Source organism: Neophocaena asiaeorientalis, unplaced genomic scaffold (assembly GCF_003031525.2).
Source record: "Neophocaena asiaeorientalis asiaeorientalis breed wild unplaced genomic scaffold, Neophocaena_asiaeorientalis_V1.1 scaffold648, whole genome shotgun sequence".
Taxonomy (NCBI): Eukaryota; Metazoa; Chordata; class Mammalia; order Artiodactyla; family Phocoenidae; genus Neophocaena; species Neophocaena asiaeorientalis.
In genome coordinates, this window is record NW_020172781.1 from 3,046,874 (window position 1) to 3,061,336 (window position 14,463).

Sequence of the window (14,463 nt, forward strand, 5' to 3'; positions counted from 1 at the left end):
TGAGTAATATTGCATTGTGTATGTATAACCACATCTTCTTTATTCATTCATCTGTCGATGGACACTTAGGTTGCTTCCATGTCTTGGCTATTGTAAATAGTGCTGCTGTGAACATTGGGGTGCATGTATCTTTTTAAATTAGAGTTTTCTCTGGGTATATGCCCAGGAGTAGGATTGCTGGATCATATGGTAACTCTAATTTTAGTTTTTTAAGGAACCTCCATACTGTTCTCCATAGTGGCTGTACCAATTTATATTCCCATCAACAATGTAGGATGGTTCCCTTTTCTCCACACCCTGTCCAGCATTTTCATTTGTAGACTTTTTGATGATAATCATTATGATTGGTGTGAAGTGTTACCTCACTGTGGTTTTGATTTGCATTTCTCTAATAATTAGTGACGTTGAGCATGTTTTCATGTGCCTATTGGCCATCTGCATGTCCTCTTTAAAGAAATGTCTATTCAGGTCTTCTACCCATGTTTTGATTGGGTTGTTTGATTTTTTTTGATATTGATTTGTGTGAATTGTTTGTATATTTTGGATATTAACCCCTTGTTCATTGCATCATTTGCAAATATTTTCTCCTATTCCATAGGTTGTCTTTTCATTTTGTTGATGGTTTCCTTTGCTGTACAAAAGCTTTTAAGTTTGACTAGGACCCATGTGTTTATTTTTGTTTTTATTTCTATTGCCTTGGGAGACTGAGCTAAGAAAACATTGTTACGATTTATGTCAGAGAATGTTTTGCCTATGTTCTGTTCTAGGACTTTTATGGTGTCATGTCTTATATGTAGGCTTTAAACCATTTTGAGTTTGTTTTTGTATATGGTGTGAGTGAATGTTCTAACTTCATTGATTTACATGTGGCTGTCCAGCTTTCCCATCACCACTTGTTAAAGAGACTGTCTTTTCTCCATTGTATATTCTTGCCTCTTTTGTCATAGGTTAGTTGACCTATGTATGTTATGTGTCTTTTTGCTCTAGGTGCGTGGGTTTATTTCTGGGCTCTCTGTTCTGTTCCGTTGTACTATATGTCTGTTTTTGTGCCAATACTACACTGTTTTGATTATTGTAGCTTTGTAGTATAGTCTGAAATCTGGAAGCATTATGCCTCCAGCTTTGTTCTTTTTCCTCAGAATTGCTTTGGCAATTCTGGGTCTTTTGTGGTTCCATATAAATTTAAGGATTATTTGTTGTAGTTCTGTGAAAAATGTCATGGTTATTTTAGTAGGGATTGCATTAAATCTGTAGATTGCTTTGGGTAGTATGGCCATTTTAACAATATTAAGCCTTCCAGTCCAAGCACATGGGATATTTTTCCATTTCTTTGAATCATCGTCTATTTCCTTTATCGATGTTTTGTAGTTTTCAGTGTATACACCTTTCATCTCCTTGGTCTTCCATCTTCTAGGTATTTTTTTTTTTGGATACGATTTAGAATGGGATTGTTTTTTCACCTTCTCTTTCTGATATTTCATTGTTAGTGCAAAGAAATGCAACAGATTTCTGTATATTCTTGTGTTCCGCTACCTTGCTGAATTCATTTATTAGTTCTAACAGTTTTTGTGTGGGACTTCAGGGTTCTCTCTATAGAGTATCATGTCATGTGCAGATAGTGGCAGTTTTACCTCTTCCTCTCCAATTTGTATACGTTTTATCTCTTTTTCTTGTCTCATTTCTGTGGCTAGGACTTCCGATATTGTGCTGAATAGAAGTGGTGAGAGTAGGCATCCTTGTCTTGTTCTGAATTCAGTGAGAAGGCTTTCAGCTTTTCATCATTGAGTATTACGTTGGTTATGGGTTTGTCGTAAATAGCTTTTATTATGTTGAGATATCTTCCCTCCATACCCACTTTGGTGAGAATTTTTATTATGAATTGATGTTGAATTTTGTCAAATGCTCTTTTCTGCATCTATTGAGATGATCATGTGGTTTTAGCCTTTCCTTTTGTTGATGTGGTGTATCACATTGATTGATTTGCATATGCCGAACCATCTTTGTGACCCTGGAATAAATCCAGCTTGATCATGGTGTATGATTCTTTTTATGTGTTGTTGAATTTGGTTTGCTAATATTTTGTTGAGGATTTTTGCGTCTATATTCATGATTACCTTGTGCCTTGGTGTGGTTTCTTCATGTTTCTTATGTTTGGTTTTGTTAAGCATCTTGGACATGGTGGTTAATATTTTCATCATATTTGGAAAATTTTTGGTTATTATTTCCTCAAACATATTTTCTTTGTTTTTCCCTTCCTCTCTACTCCTTCTGGAATTCCAGTCCCAGGTGTGTTAGCCCACTTGTATTCCACAGCTCACTGAAGTTTTGTTCACTTTTTTCAAAGTCTTTTTTCTCTAGATGTTTCATTTTAGTTTCTATTTCTGTGTCTTCAAGTTAACTAATTTTTTGCGGTTTTTAATTTTCCATATTTTAAATTCCATATATTATATTTTTCTAGAATATTTCTAAAATCTCTAGAATTTCAACTTGGATCTTTTTTATATCTTCCATTTCTCAATGTTGTGCTCATGCTTTCCTCTACCTTCTTGGACATATTGAGTATATTTACAATAGTTCCTTTAATATTTTTGTCTCCTAATTTTTATAATCTGTGTTGTATCTGGGTCCATTTCTATGATTAATTTTCCTCTTAGTTATGGGCCATAATTTCCTGCTTATCTACATGACTTACAATATTTTAGTAGACACCAGACATTCTAGATTTAACATTGTTGGGTATTAGGTTTTATATACATGCATAAATTTTATATACATATATAAATCCCATTTAAATTTGGGGATTTTGTCTTATATATAGTTAACTCTGAGTCTGTTTGATCCTTTATTTTTTGAAGGCTTGCTTTCAAGCTTTAGTTAGGGAAGTATTTCATGTACAGCTAATTTGGTCCCAATAGTGAGGCAATACTCTTCATCTGATTCTACCTTATTATTCTACAGTACTGCCATTCCAGCCTATGGATTAGGAAGTCATTCCACACTGGCTGATGGGAACACAAACTACTCCTTCAGGGATTCCTTTGGAGATTGTTCCACCTATTCCTTTCTCGTGCTTCTTACTCTTCTCTTCATGGTTTTCTCTCCCATGTGTGTAGATCAATACTTAATCAAAGACTTGAAGGTACCTCTGCACATCTCCAGAGCACTATGTCTCTGTGTGTCTGCCTCTTCTCTGATAATTTGCTTCACACATTTTAGCTGCCTTGGCCTCCCCAAACACTGAAATGTCTCCTCAACTCACCAGGACAGCTTGTCTCTGTTTGGCTTCCCCATCACTGTACTCACTTTTCCTAGCCAGGTAGCTGGGGAACTTGATGAACTCAATTTGTTCGTTTTTCTTCTTTCAGGGATTACTGTTCTGTAATGATGTTATCCAGTGTTTGAAAACAGCGTGTTTTCATATATTTTGTCCAATTTTTAGTTTTTAAGGCTGAAAGACAAGTTTTATTCATGTTATTTCATCAAAGGTGGAAGCAGAAATTCCTTCTCTTGGATTTTGTGCTGCTGGTTCATTGTGATCTTGTCAGCTCTTTGATGCTTTTAAAGATTTAAAGAACATTTTATTCAGCATATTTAGTTCTTTTGATTGGAAAGTTTGGTTAAGACAGCCTAGGCTATCATTATTAGAAATGGAAATTCTTATGGCCTTTTCTTTTTTGAAAATTTTTATTAGCGTATAGTTGATTTACAATGTTGTATTAGTTTCAGGTGTACAGCAAAGTGAATCAGTTATACATATACATATAGCCACTCTTTTTTAAGATTCTTTTCCTATATAGGCCATTACAGAGTATTGAGTAGAGTTCCCTGTGCTATTCAGTATGTCCTTATTAGTTATCTATTTTATATATAGTAGTGTGTATATGTCAATCCCAATCTCCCAGTTTATCCCTCCCCCCACCCCTTATCCCCTGGTAACCATAAGTTTGTTTTCTATATCTGTGACTCTACTTCTGTTTTGTAAACAAGGTCATTTGTACCCTTCTTATGTCCTTTTCAATTAAAAAATAAAGTAGAAGAAGATTCTATGATATCCTCATAAAATTGGAACAGTTGGGTGAGAGGAGGTGGATAATGCTGTGGTTCTTCTGAATATTCAAAAGGATAAAATAAGAAAGCTGGGACATATTTTAGGCCTGGGTAGGTTTCCCAGACTTGGCCCTGTTTTGCATGGTATGGATAGTAGATGGTAAGTTACTAATAGACCAGTAGGTAGGATTCTTACAGCAGAAAATAATGTAGAAAATTGAAGGAAGCCATAGTGGGACAGTTATGATGTGCTGTTTTGATTTTCATCTAGATACTCTACATTTCCTCATTTTTCTACACTGTCAATTACATCTGGTACCTGTACAAAGAGCTGAGGATGAAACCCCACCAGAGTGGACAGAGCACAGTTCCACTGGTAAGTTTTATTCAGAGCTAATTGTTATGAACAGTATGCTAAGACAAACCCATACATCCTTGACAAACAGTTACCACTCAGCACTGGCGGAGTTTCCGGTCTGTTGGCTTGACTTTCTCTTCTCTCTTGCCGTCACCACCACCACCAACAGGATTTGATTATAGGAAATATTATTTATAGTATTGCCATTCCTGCCTGGTTCCTTTCAGTAAGGGAAATCCTTCTTGGCTCTATGCCAATCCGTCATTATTTTTAGAGTAAAGAAAAAGATCTTGGAGAGCAGTTAGGGAAAGTGCTCAGCCAGCTAACATGGGATTTGGGTTACAGGTATTGGAAAGGGAGGGTGTTTGTTCTGCTCTGATGTATTTCTTTGGTACGTGTGGGTAACAGGTATTGGTATGAAGAAGGGCAGAGGAATTCATGTGTGGTAATCAGAAAACAAGATGGATCCAGGGAGCAACTGTCTTTCCTTCTTTGGTTCACAAAGAGTTTGGGGCACTGTCTAGCATTACAAAAAGAGGGGAGAACACAAAGTCAGTGAGTCAGTACATCTGTATTCTTTTTTGTGTATACATATCTTACATGTCACATAGTTCACCCATTTCATGTGTACAATGCAGTGGTTTTAAAAGTAAACTTGCCAGGTTGTAAAATTATCATCATAGATCAGTTTCAGAATATTTTATTTGCCCCAATAAGATCCTTCATGCACATTTACTGTTAATCCATTTTCCATACCCTACCCTAGGCAACCACTAATATACTTTCTGTCTCTATAGATTTTCCTTTTCTGGACATTTCATATAGACATTTCATATATCATACAAAATGTAGTCTCTGTGTCTGGTTTATTTTATTCAGCATAATGCTTTTGAAGTTCATTCATTGTAGTGTGTCTAAGTAATTCATTCCTTTTTATTGCTCAATAGTATTCTATTGTATAGTACACTTAGTTTCTTATTTCTGATTCTTTCAGTAAATCACTAAGTGATTTAACAGAAGACATTTTTCTGATGTTAGCAATTTTCATTTCTTTAAATGTCTTTATGTATTTTAATCTTACTATACATAGCTTACAAATATTCTAGCCCTTTTATTTCTGTAGTATCCATTCTGTTGTGGCTTTTTGAAGGGGAATTTTTGTTTAAGAGCACCATGGAGTAAGTGAATCTGGAAATCCTCCCAACATACTTCTTCCAGAGCCTACAGATCAGTTCTAGAACAAATGAAAGTGGTATACTGTCATGTATATGGGGAAACTCAGCAAATGTTTGTTGAATGAATAAATGGTATTATAGCACTGTGAAAAGAGCATTTGAAAGTGAATCAGGAGATCTGTCTTATAAACCTAGTTCTGTCACTTATCTCCTGTATGTCCTTGGACATGTCATCTCCCTTTTTTGGGCCTCAACTTTTCATCACAAAAATGAAGTGCTGGTCTTTGTGATCTTTAATGTCTTCTTCCAGCTCTAAAATGCTACAATTCTCTTAAATTCTCACTTGACTGACTTCTTAAGAAGATACTCTTCTTGCTTTTTGTAGCCTTGCTCTAGATACATACTGCTGGAAAAGGGCAGGAGTATAGAATGCTTTTAAATTTTTTTCTCTCTTTTTTTTCTTTTTTGTTGTAAGGACAAAGTGCAGTAAGGAAATCCTTGAAAAATTAATATGACGAGACCCCCTTATCAGCATCCCAGATAGGATATTACAGTCTGTACAAGTACTGTCAATAGAACTCTTTGCAATGATTAAAATATTTTATGTACTGTTCAGTTCTATAGCCGCTAGTCATATGTGGCTACTGAGCACTTGAAATGTGGCTGATGCGATTGAGGAACTGAATTTTTATTTCATTTAATTTTTTTTAATCTCTATTTTATTTAATCTTAATTTTAACTTAACCGCGTGAAGCTAGTGGCTACTGTATTGTACAGCCCAGGACTATATTCTGATCCCTTTATCTCTTGTTTACCTCTGAGGATTCAACCCTTATAAGTATTCTTTTATATTTTCAACTTGTATAGTTTCTTAACTCCCTGCAGTTTAGTAATGACCCATGGCTATATATCCATTTTACATGTTTGTTTACATAATCCTGCAATCCTGGAGCTAGAAGATACTACAAAGAAACAATTAGTTCAGTTCCCTCCCTTCAAGCAGATTAATGTCAAAGAAGTTCAAGAAATGTATAGATATAGTATTTAAAGTTTTTATTCATTCATTCACTCATAAGCTAAGAGACTAACTGGAATTTGAGAGAGAAGTTCTTCAGGCACAGAGTTATTCTCTAAAGAAGTAGTCACGAGACCAGAAGCCAAGGATGGGGACAACATGGGGGAATATTATCCTGAGTCTTGGGCTCCTGGTAGTAGAACAAATTAACCTTGTTTTTAAATTGAAGTATAGTTGATTTACAATATTATATTAGTTTCAGGTGTACAACATATTGATTCAGTATTTATATAGATTATACTCCATTTAAAGTTATTACAGGGGCTTCCCTGGTGGCACAGTGGTTGAGAGTCCGCCTGCCGATGCAGGGGACACAGGTTCGTGCCCCAGTCCGGGAGGATCCCACATGCCACGGAGCGGCTAGGCCCGTGAGCCATGGCCGCTGAGCCTGCATGTCCGGAGCCTGTGCTCCACAACAGGAGAGGCCACAACAGTGAGAGGCCCACGTACCTCAAAAAATAATAATAATAAAAAAAAATAAAGTTATTACAAGATAATGGCTATATTTCCCTGTGCCATATAATATATCCTTGTTGCTTACAGAGCAATTTAATTTTTGAAGGAAAATAGAAGGAGAGATGTAAGATTAACTCTCATATATAATATTCTGTTGCTTTCTATGCATACAAATGCAGTATTGATACTTCTCTTTATAACCCATGCTATGACACTAATTCCAAGAAAACAAACTCTATCTCCAAATTTGCCCCCACTGCCTATTATTCTGTCATTATAGCTTTATATCAGGAGCCTTGAAGATTTGTTTTTCATTTTTGAGTTCTCTTTTAAATACCCCAGGAAGACTTCGGCCCTAAACTATTACTAGTAAGCTTTTTACCAGAGATTCATTGACAGTGGATAAGAACAGCAGTTAAACACAGGATAGCCACGTGATGATGGATAGAAGATAGAATAAAAAGAGAAGAAGAAACGTGAGTGGGAGAGGTCACCAAAGACTAGTTTTACTGATTTCCCATTTTACCTGAAGTCGACACTGGCTGTTCTACTTTAAATCATTTGCTATTCCTGATCCAAAGTTCTTAGGGAAAATCATTTTCCCCCCTCTGATTTTTTTTTTTTTTTTTGCGGTACACGGGCCTCTCACTGCCGCGGCCTCTCCCGTTGCGGAGCACAGGCTCCGGACGCGCAGGCTCAGCGGTCATGGCTCACGGGCCCAGCCACTCTGCAGCATGTGGGATCCTCCCGGACCGGGGCACAAACCCGTGTCCCCTGCATCGGCAGGCGGACCCTCAACCACTGCGCCACCACAGAAGCCCCCACCTCTGATTATTGATTAATTGCTCACTTAATCCTTATTGATCCCTAACAATGGCATTCCAGAATATAATATGATCTCTGCCTTAAAATATTGGATTGGCCAAAAAGGTTATTTGGCTTTTTCTGTAAGATGGCTCTAATAGTGCTTAGTTGTCTTTAAGTTCATTTGAAACAATTTCGTTAGATTGTATTGTGACAGCAATATCGGCATGCATTTTAAAATAATTGATCAAAGTTGGTGAGTTTTTGTGTAGCCATTTTAATATTGAAGATGGAAGAAAAAACGCAACATTTTCAGCATACTAAGCTTTATTATTTCAAGAAAGGTAAAAACGCAGTGCAAAAAAGATTTGTGCTGTGACTGATCGAACGTGTCGAAAGTGGTTTGCGGAGTTCGTGCTGGAGATTTCTCGGTGGACAATGCTCCATGGTTGGATAGACCAGTTGAAGCTGATAACGATCAAATTGAGACATTAATTGAGAACAATCAACATTATATCACGTAGGAGATAGCCAACATACTCAAAATATCCAAATCAAGTGTTGAAAATCATCTGCACCAGCTTGGTTATGTTAATCGCATTGAGGTTTGGGTTCCACAGAAGTTAAGTGAAAAAAACCTTCTTGACTGTATTTCTGCATGCGATTCTCTACTTAAACGTAACGAAAACATTTTGTTTTTAAAACAAATTGTGACAGGTGATGAAAAGTGGATACTGTACAATAATGTGGAATGGAAGAGATTGTGGGGCAAGCGAAATGAACCACCACCAACCACACCAAAGGCCAATCTTCATCCAAAGGTGATGTTGTGTATATGGTGGGATTGGAAGGGAATCCTCTTTTATGAGCTCCTTCCAGAAAACCAAACGATTAATTCCAACAAGTACTGCTCCCAATTAGAACAACTGAAAGCAGCGCTTGAGGAAAATCATCCGGAATTAGTCAACAGAAAACGCATAATTTTCCATCATGGTAACGCAAGACTGCATGTTTCTTTGATGACCTCGCAAAAACTGTTGCAGCTTGGCTGGGAAGTTCTGATTCATCTGCCGTATTCACCAGACATTGCACCTTTGGATTTCCATTTGTTTCGGTCTTTACAAAATTCTCTTAATGGAAAAAATTTCAATTCCCTGGAAGACTGTAAAAGGTACCTGGAACAGTTCTTTGCTCAAAAAGGTTAAACAGTTTGGGGAAGATGGAATTATGAAGTTGCCTGGAAAATGGCAGAAGGTAGTGGAACAAAATGGTGAATACGTTGTTCAATAAAGTTCCTGGTGAAAATGAAAAATGTGTATTTTATTTTTACTTAAAAACCGAAGGAGCTTTTTGGCCAATCCAATAGAAAAAATTTTGTTTTCTATTATATTAAGACGTTCTCTTCAAAATCTTTCTCCATAAACTCCTAGGGGATATGGGCCATTCTTCTGTAAGTTGTTTTACAGTGTCTAATGCACCTGGGAATTTTTGAAATGTTCTTTCTTCTAGATAGGTCTTATATTCAAAGGGCTTTTTTGACTCTGCCCTATTATACTGAAACTGGCCTATAATGGTTTCTGCTGGTCATCTTATACATAGACTTTTACTCCACCCATATGGTCTGAAAAGTCTACACCTCCTTTGATCTAAAAGAGGAGAGGATTGAACTATTATTAGAAGATGAAGGATTATGGTGTGATTTCATATTTGCCTTTCTTCTTAAGAGAATTTGTTGTGGTATCCAAATCTTATATTAAGCTACTTTCTACAGGCCCTCTTTGTGGCTTGTGGTGTATTTTTTAGAATATAGTAATACAGATAAAATTCTGTTATCTTCAGTGCTAAGGAGCTATTTATTTCATTGAATTTTAAAAAATAAATTTATTTATTTTTGGCTGCATTGGGTCTTCGTTGCTGCACGCGGGCTACTCTTCGCTGCAGCGCTCAGGCTTCTCATTGCGGTGTCTTCTCTTGTTGCGGAGCACGGGCTCTAGGCACACGGGCTTCAGTAGTTGTGGCTCGCGGGCTCTAGAGCGCAGACGCAGTAGTTGTAGCGCACGGGCTTAGTTGCTCCGTGACATGTGGGATCTTCCTGGACCAGGGCTCGAATTCATGTCCCCTGCATTGGCAGGCGGATTCTTAACCACTGCACCACCAGGGAAGCCCCCTATTTCATTGAATTTTATATCAAATATTGCTTAACTGAAGTAAACCTGCTGTTGGGAATTTTTGTACTATCAAATGGTAAGTGATGATCTGGTATTTATTGTAATATGATTGGCAATATCCTAAGACATTACTCACATTTATTCTTTTCATAGGTTATAGGTTATACCTGTCGAGTTAGTCAAATAGCCATCATTTTGTCAAGGTAAGAGTTTTGCTTTCCTTCCTAGCAAGGTGTAGACTCTTGTTAGTCTTGGGTCTAGGTAGGAACAAATAGGAGGACAATGCCCTTATTTCCATTGATTCTGTCACTCCTGAGTCCTCACAGAGCTTTACTAAGTAAGAAACAACAAATGTGTGATCATTGATTCCATTTTCCCAGGTAAAATAGGCAAGCAATTTGAAGTTTCAGATTGGGTTTTAGTCGCAATTCTGCCATTAACTCTGTATGACCTTCAATAAATATTTCCCTTTAAGTCTTTTGACTTCTAATTCCTTTTCATATATCATGAAAAGTTGTAGTAGGTGGTTTTCAAGATCTTCTTCACCTTTATAACATTGGGTGAGACTCTTAAAGTTATTAAGCTCAGAAAGGATCTGGATCTCACCTAAAGTGGTAGTCACATTGAGTTGGTTTTAGACTTTATACCTTTTACTCCTAGATCTTTTCCTCTTATAGGAATCTGGATATATTTAGCTGCATAAATAACTGGTTGATTAAAGCTGTGCTTTGGAGAAGCTCTCAGGAAGGAGCTGATGAGAATGAAGTTATTACTGGTCACCATGAAAAGTGAAACAGACTGATCACAGAGCTCCTTGGTAGCTTTTTCATTTCACGATTACCCACTTGGATTTTTAATCTGATCATACAGCTCCCAGAGACTCTCTGTGAAACTCTGTTAGGGTTTATTAACCTAGGTATAAAATACATTTCCCACTCCACTTCCCCAGGAACTTGAAAAGAAGGTATACTTAAAGTTTTTGAGGTACTTTTCTTGAAGGAATTAAATGTATATGTATTTGCGGAGAGCTGGTGGGGTGATGGAGTTGGAAGAAGGACAGGAGAATATTTTGCAAAGGGAAAATGGCATAAAAAAAGTTTGAATATTAGGGTGATAAGTTTTTTTCCTCCCAGCCTGATACCTCTACTATTGATGATACCTGTATTCTGTTTGGGCAATGCCAGTGAATGTTTCCGCAACTTCAGCCAGAGCCACAGGTAAGTAAGGACCAAACCTATCATTTTTATAATAGACTACACCTGTTCTTTTCTATAAACAAAGATGGAGGAAATAGGCTTCCCTGGTGGCGCAGTGGTTGAGAGTCCGCCTGCCGACGCAGGGGACGCGGGTTCGTGCCCTGGTCCGGGAAGATCCCACATTCCGCAGAGCGGCTGGGCCTGTGGGCCATGGCCGCTGAGCCTGCATGCCCAGAGCCCGTGCTCTGCAATGGGAGAGGCCACAGCAGTGAGAGGCCCGCGTACCACAAAAAAAAAAAAAAAAGATGGAGGAAGACTTTGTACATACATTCTGGCCAAGGTGCTTGTATTTGAAGTGGGCTTTGGACAAGTTGTACAGTCAAGGCCAAAAATATATAAGCAGAAATACAACACAAAATGACTAGATGATTATGTGTCAGTGAGAAGGAATAAGGTATTATGGGCAAGGCTTAGCTAAATGATAAGTTAAATTACATACTCATTAACTTTTGTTGCACCAAATAGGTATCTCTCTGGTCTTATACCTGTAGCAACATTCCTGACCATTGGTTCTCTTCCTAGGTGTATCCTGATGTACTCACCACCAACAGCCATGGCTAAAGTCCTGCCTTCTGCCAACATATCAGTCTGTAGCACACTTTATTTTTATGGGCTTATCATTTTCCTGGCCAGCTTTCTACTCAGCCTCCTCACCATTGTGGTATGGCTTTATGGAGAGGGGGGGCGGTTGGGTGGGATGGGGCAGTATACCCAGGCCTGGGAAAGATGGGGCGGAGAGGCACTTCTTATAGTCCTAGAACTAAGAAAGTGTCTAGTAGATATTGATAATTTAATTATCAATTAATTTAATTTAATTACTACCTCAGTCTTTCGGACTTCCCAAGATCAAATGATGAGTGGGGAAAAGAGCCTATATTCATTATGCGAGAATTATGCTCACTCTAGAAATAATGTGTTCCTGTGGATCCTCATGGAGGACCAGACCAGAAAACTAGTACGTGTCAGGTATATTCTTTATAAAGTATGATACTCTGGAACACAGGACATCTTCTCTGTTTTAATTTTCCAAATAATTAAAGAGTTTTCTTTTCTCAGTTCTTTATTGACTATAAATTTGCATTTATGCTATGTCTAACTGGGTTTAAAGTGCTGAGTGACTCAGACAGTTATTAAATACTCATTTGACACCATCAGACTGATGGACAAGTAATCATCCATGGGACAATACATTATTTATATATATAACTGCCCAGTACAAAATCAGTAAGCAAGTGAACATGCCTTTTTATTTGTCATATCTACTTTTCAGTATCATTTTCTCCACTTTTCATATGCTAGTTCAGGAATTATAAACTATCTGGTTGCAGACCAACTTTATCCCACAGTTTTTTTCCTTTTGCTAACACAGCCAACATCTGTGAATGAAATACAATTGTGGAAAATTTTCTTTGACAATTCAAAAATAAGTTATGGAGATAGCTTAGATCAAATCAGCAACTTTGTAAAGAATGCACAATGACTAGTTTATATTAAAATGGACTTGATGGTTTTCATTTAGAACTGATTGACAGGAGAGACATGTGTCCCAAAACCTGGCACCCTAGGGATTCCTGTTTGCTCCTTCAGAATAACCCAGACTTCAGTGGGCATTCAGGACTGGCCTTCTGATTCTTTTGTAATCAGCAAACGGCGAACTGATTCTACTAGATGTAAATATTCTCAAATAAGTTCAAGCCTCTTTATGATTCCTGTGTCTGTGGGGAAAGGAAACCACATGGCTAACCTTAAGTAATTGGGTTATTAACTTACAGAGTGGATCTGGATTATTAGGAAAAGTTTCAGATTTGGACAGATTTTATTACCTAATTTACTCCCCACAAAAAGGACATTGAACTGATTTATATTTATTTCATTAACTAAACCGTATTCAAATTGCTCCCAAATGCAAGGGAAAAACAATCTGTTTTCCATCTAAGTGCAAAAAGAGACTTCCTAAAACTTTTTTTTCTGGGAGTTGAGAATTTAAGCTCTGTCACAGTGCTAAAGTATTTATTTTAGGGGTATTAAGCACAGAACACTTAATAACACAACCTTTATTTATTTAGTTTGAACATCTTTTTTGGAGTATAATTACTTTACAATGGTGTGTTAGTTTCTGCTTTACAACAAAGTGAATCAGCTGTACTGTATATGTAATTCACCATATACATATATCCGCATATCTCCTCCCTCTTGTGTCTCCCTTCCACCCTCCCTATCCCACCCCTCTAGGTGGTCACAAAGCACCGAGCTGATCTCCCTGCAACACAACCTTTAATAAAGTGTTTTAAAAGAGAATCTGGTTATATCTTAGTTTTAACTTCCCATGCATATTGTGATTAACTTCATTGAGAAAAATGAAAGCCTGAGGGTTGATGTAAGGTTTATGTATTGAACATATATAGTTTGACTAATATCTGTCAATTTACCTGGCCAAGCAAAAGATCACGCTAGAGATAATTTTCTCTCAAAAAAAGCCTGGTCTCAGATGGTACAGACAGGAGGATGGTCTTTCCTGCTGTCAGATCCTAAGAGAAGGATCTCTCCAAAATGATAGGCTAGACCTGGGAAGTTTTAGTAAGCCTTAGGCAGACTACTCACCGCTATACTCATGTTTAGGTCTTACTCATTCAAGCCCAGACACTTTATAAGAAGTTTCTGAAATCGACTGGCTTTCTGGGGAGTGAACAGTGGGCAGTGATTCACATTGTGGAGCAGCGAGTACGCTTCTACCCAGTGGCCTTCTTTTGCTGCTGGGGCCCAGGTGGGTATCTTAATGGAAAGATTCGGGCAGTGAAAAGGGTAACCATTAGATTGTGGTCAAGCAAAGTAGTCTCACCAAGAAGGATGACTACAAATTTCTGTCCAGCATGTGAAATTTACCTTCATTCCACCCGTATCTTCTTATGTTTTAGAAATTAAGAGAATTAGATGTGAGATGATATGAGAGGAAATGTACTGACAGAACTCAGAGACATTAACACCTGCCCTTTCTACTACATAAAGTTAAAGTGTAAGGATCAGATAGGATAATGTTTATGAAAGGGCTTGGTAAACATAAGAAGTTAAGAATTGTAACTTATGATGTTCCTGTAGTATGTCTTGCCACCATTGCTACTCTAAT

At 37.5% G+C, this 14,463-nt stretch overlaps 1 protein-coding gene across 5 annotated transcripts in view; it reads left to right on the forward strand.

Annotated features, from left to right (window-relative positions):
• TMEM116 (transmembrane protein 116) overlaps positions 1-14,463 on the forward strand; it is a 181,871-nt gene that overhangs the window by 68,601 nt on the left and 98,807 nt on the right. For all 5 annotated transcript variants that reach the window (XM_024741498.1, XM_024741500.1, XM_024741499.1 and 2 more), the window contains exons 5-9: positions 4,319-4,423; positions 10,237-10,286; positions 11,217-11,300; positions 11,862-12,000; positions 13,959-14,103. In XM_024741498.1, coding sequence (XP_024597266.1) covers positions 4,319-4,423; positions 10,237-10,286; positions 11,217-11,300; positions 11,862-12,000; positions 13,959-14,103 — 523 coding nt within the window. The remainder of the gene's footprint in view (positions 1-4,318; positions 4,424-10,236; positions 10,287-11,216; positions 11,301-11,861; positions 12,001-13,958; positions 14,104-14,463) is intronic.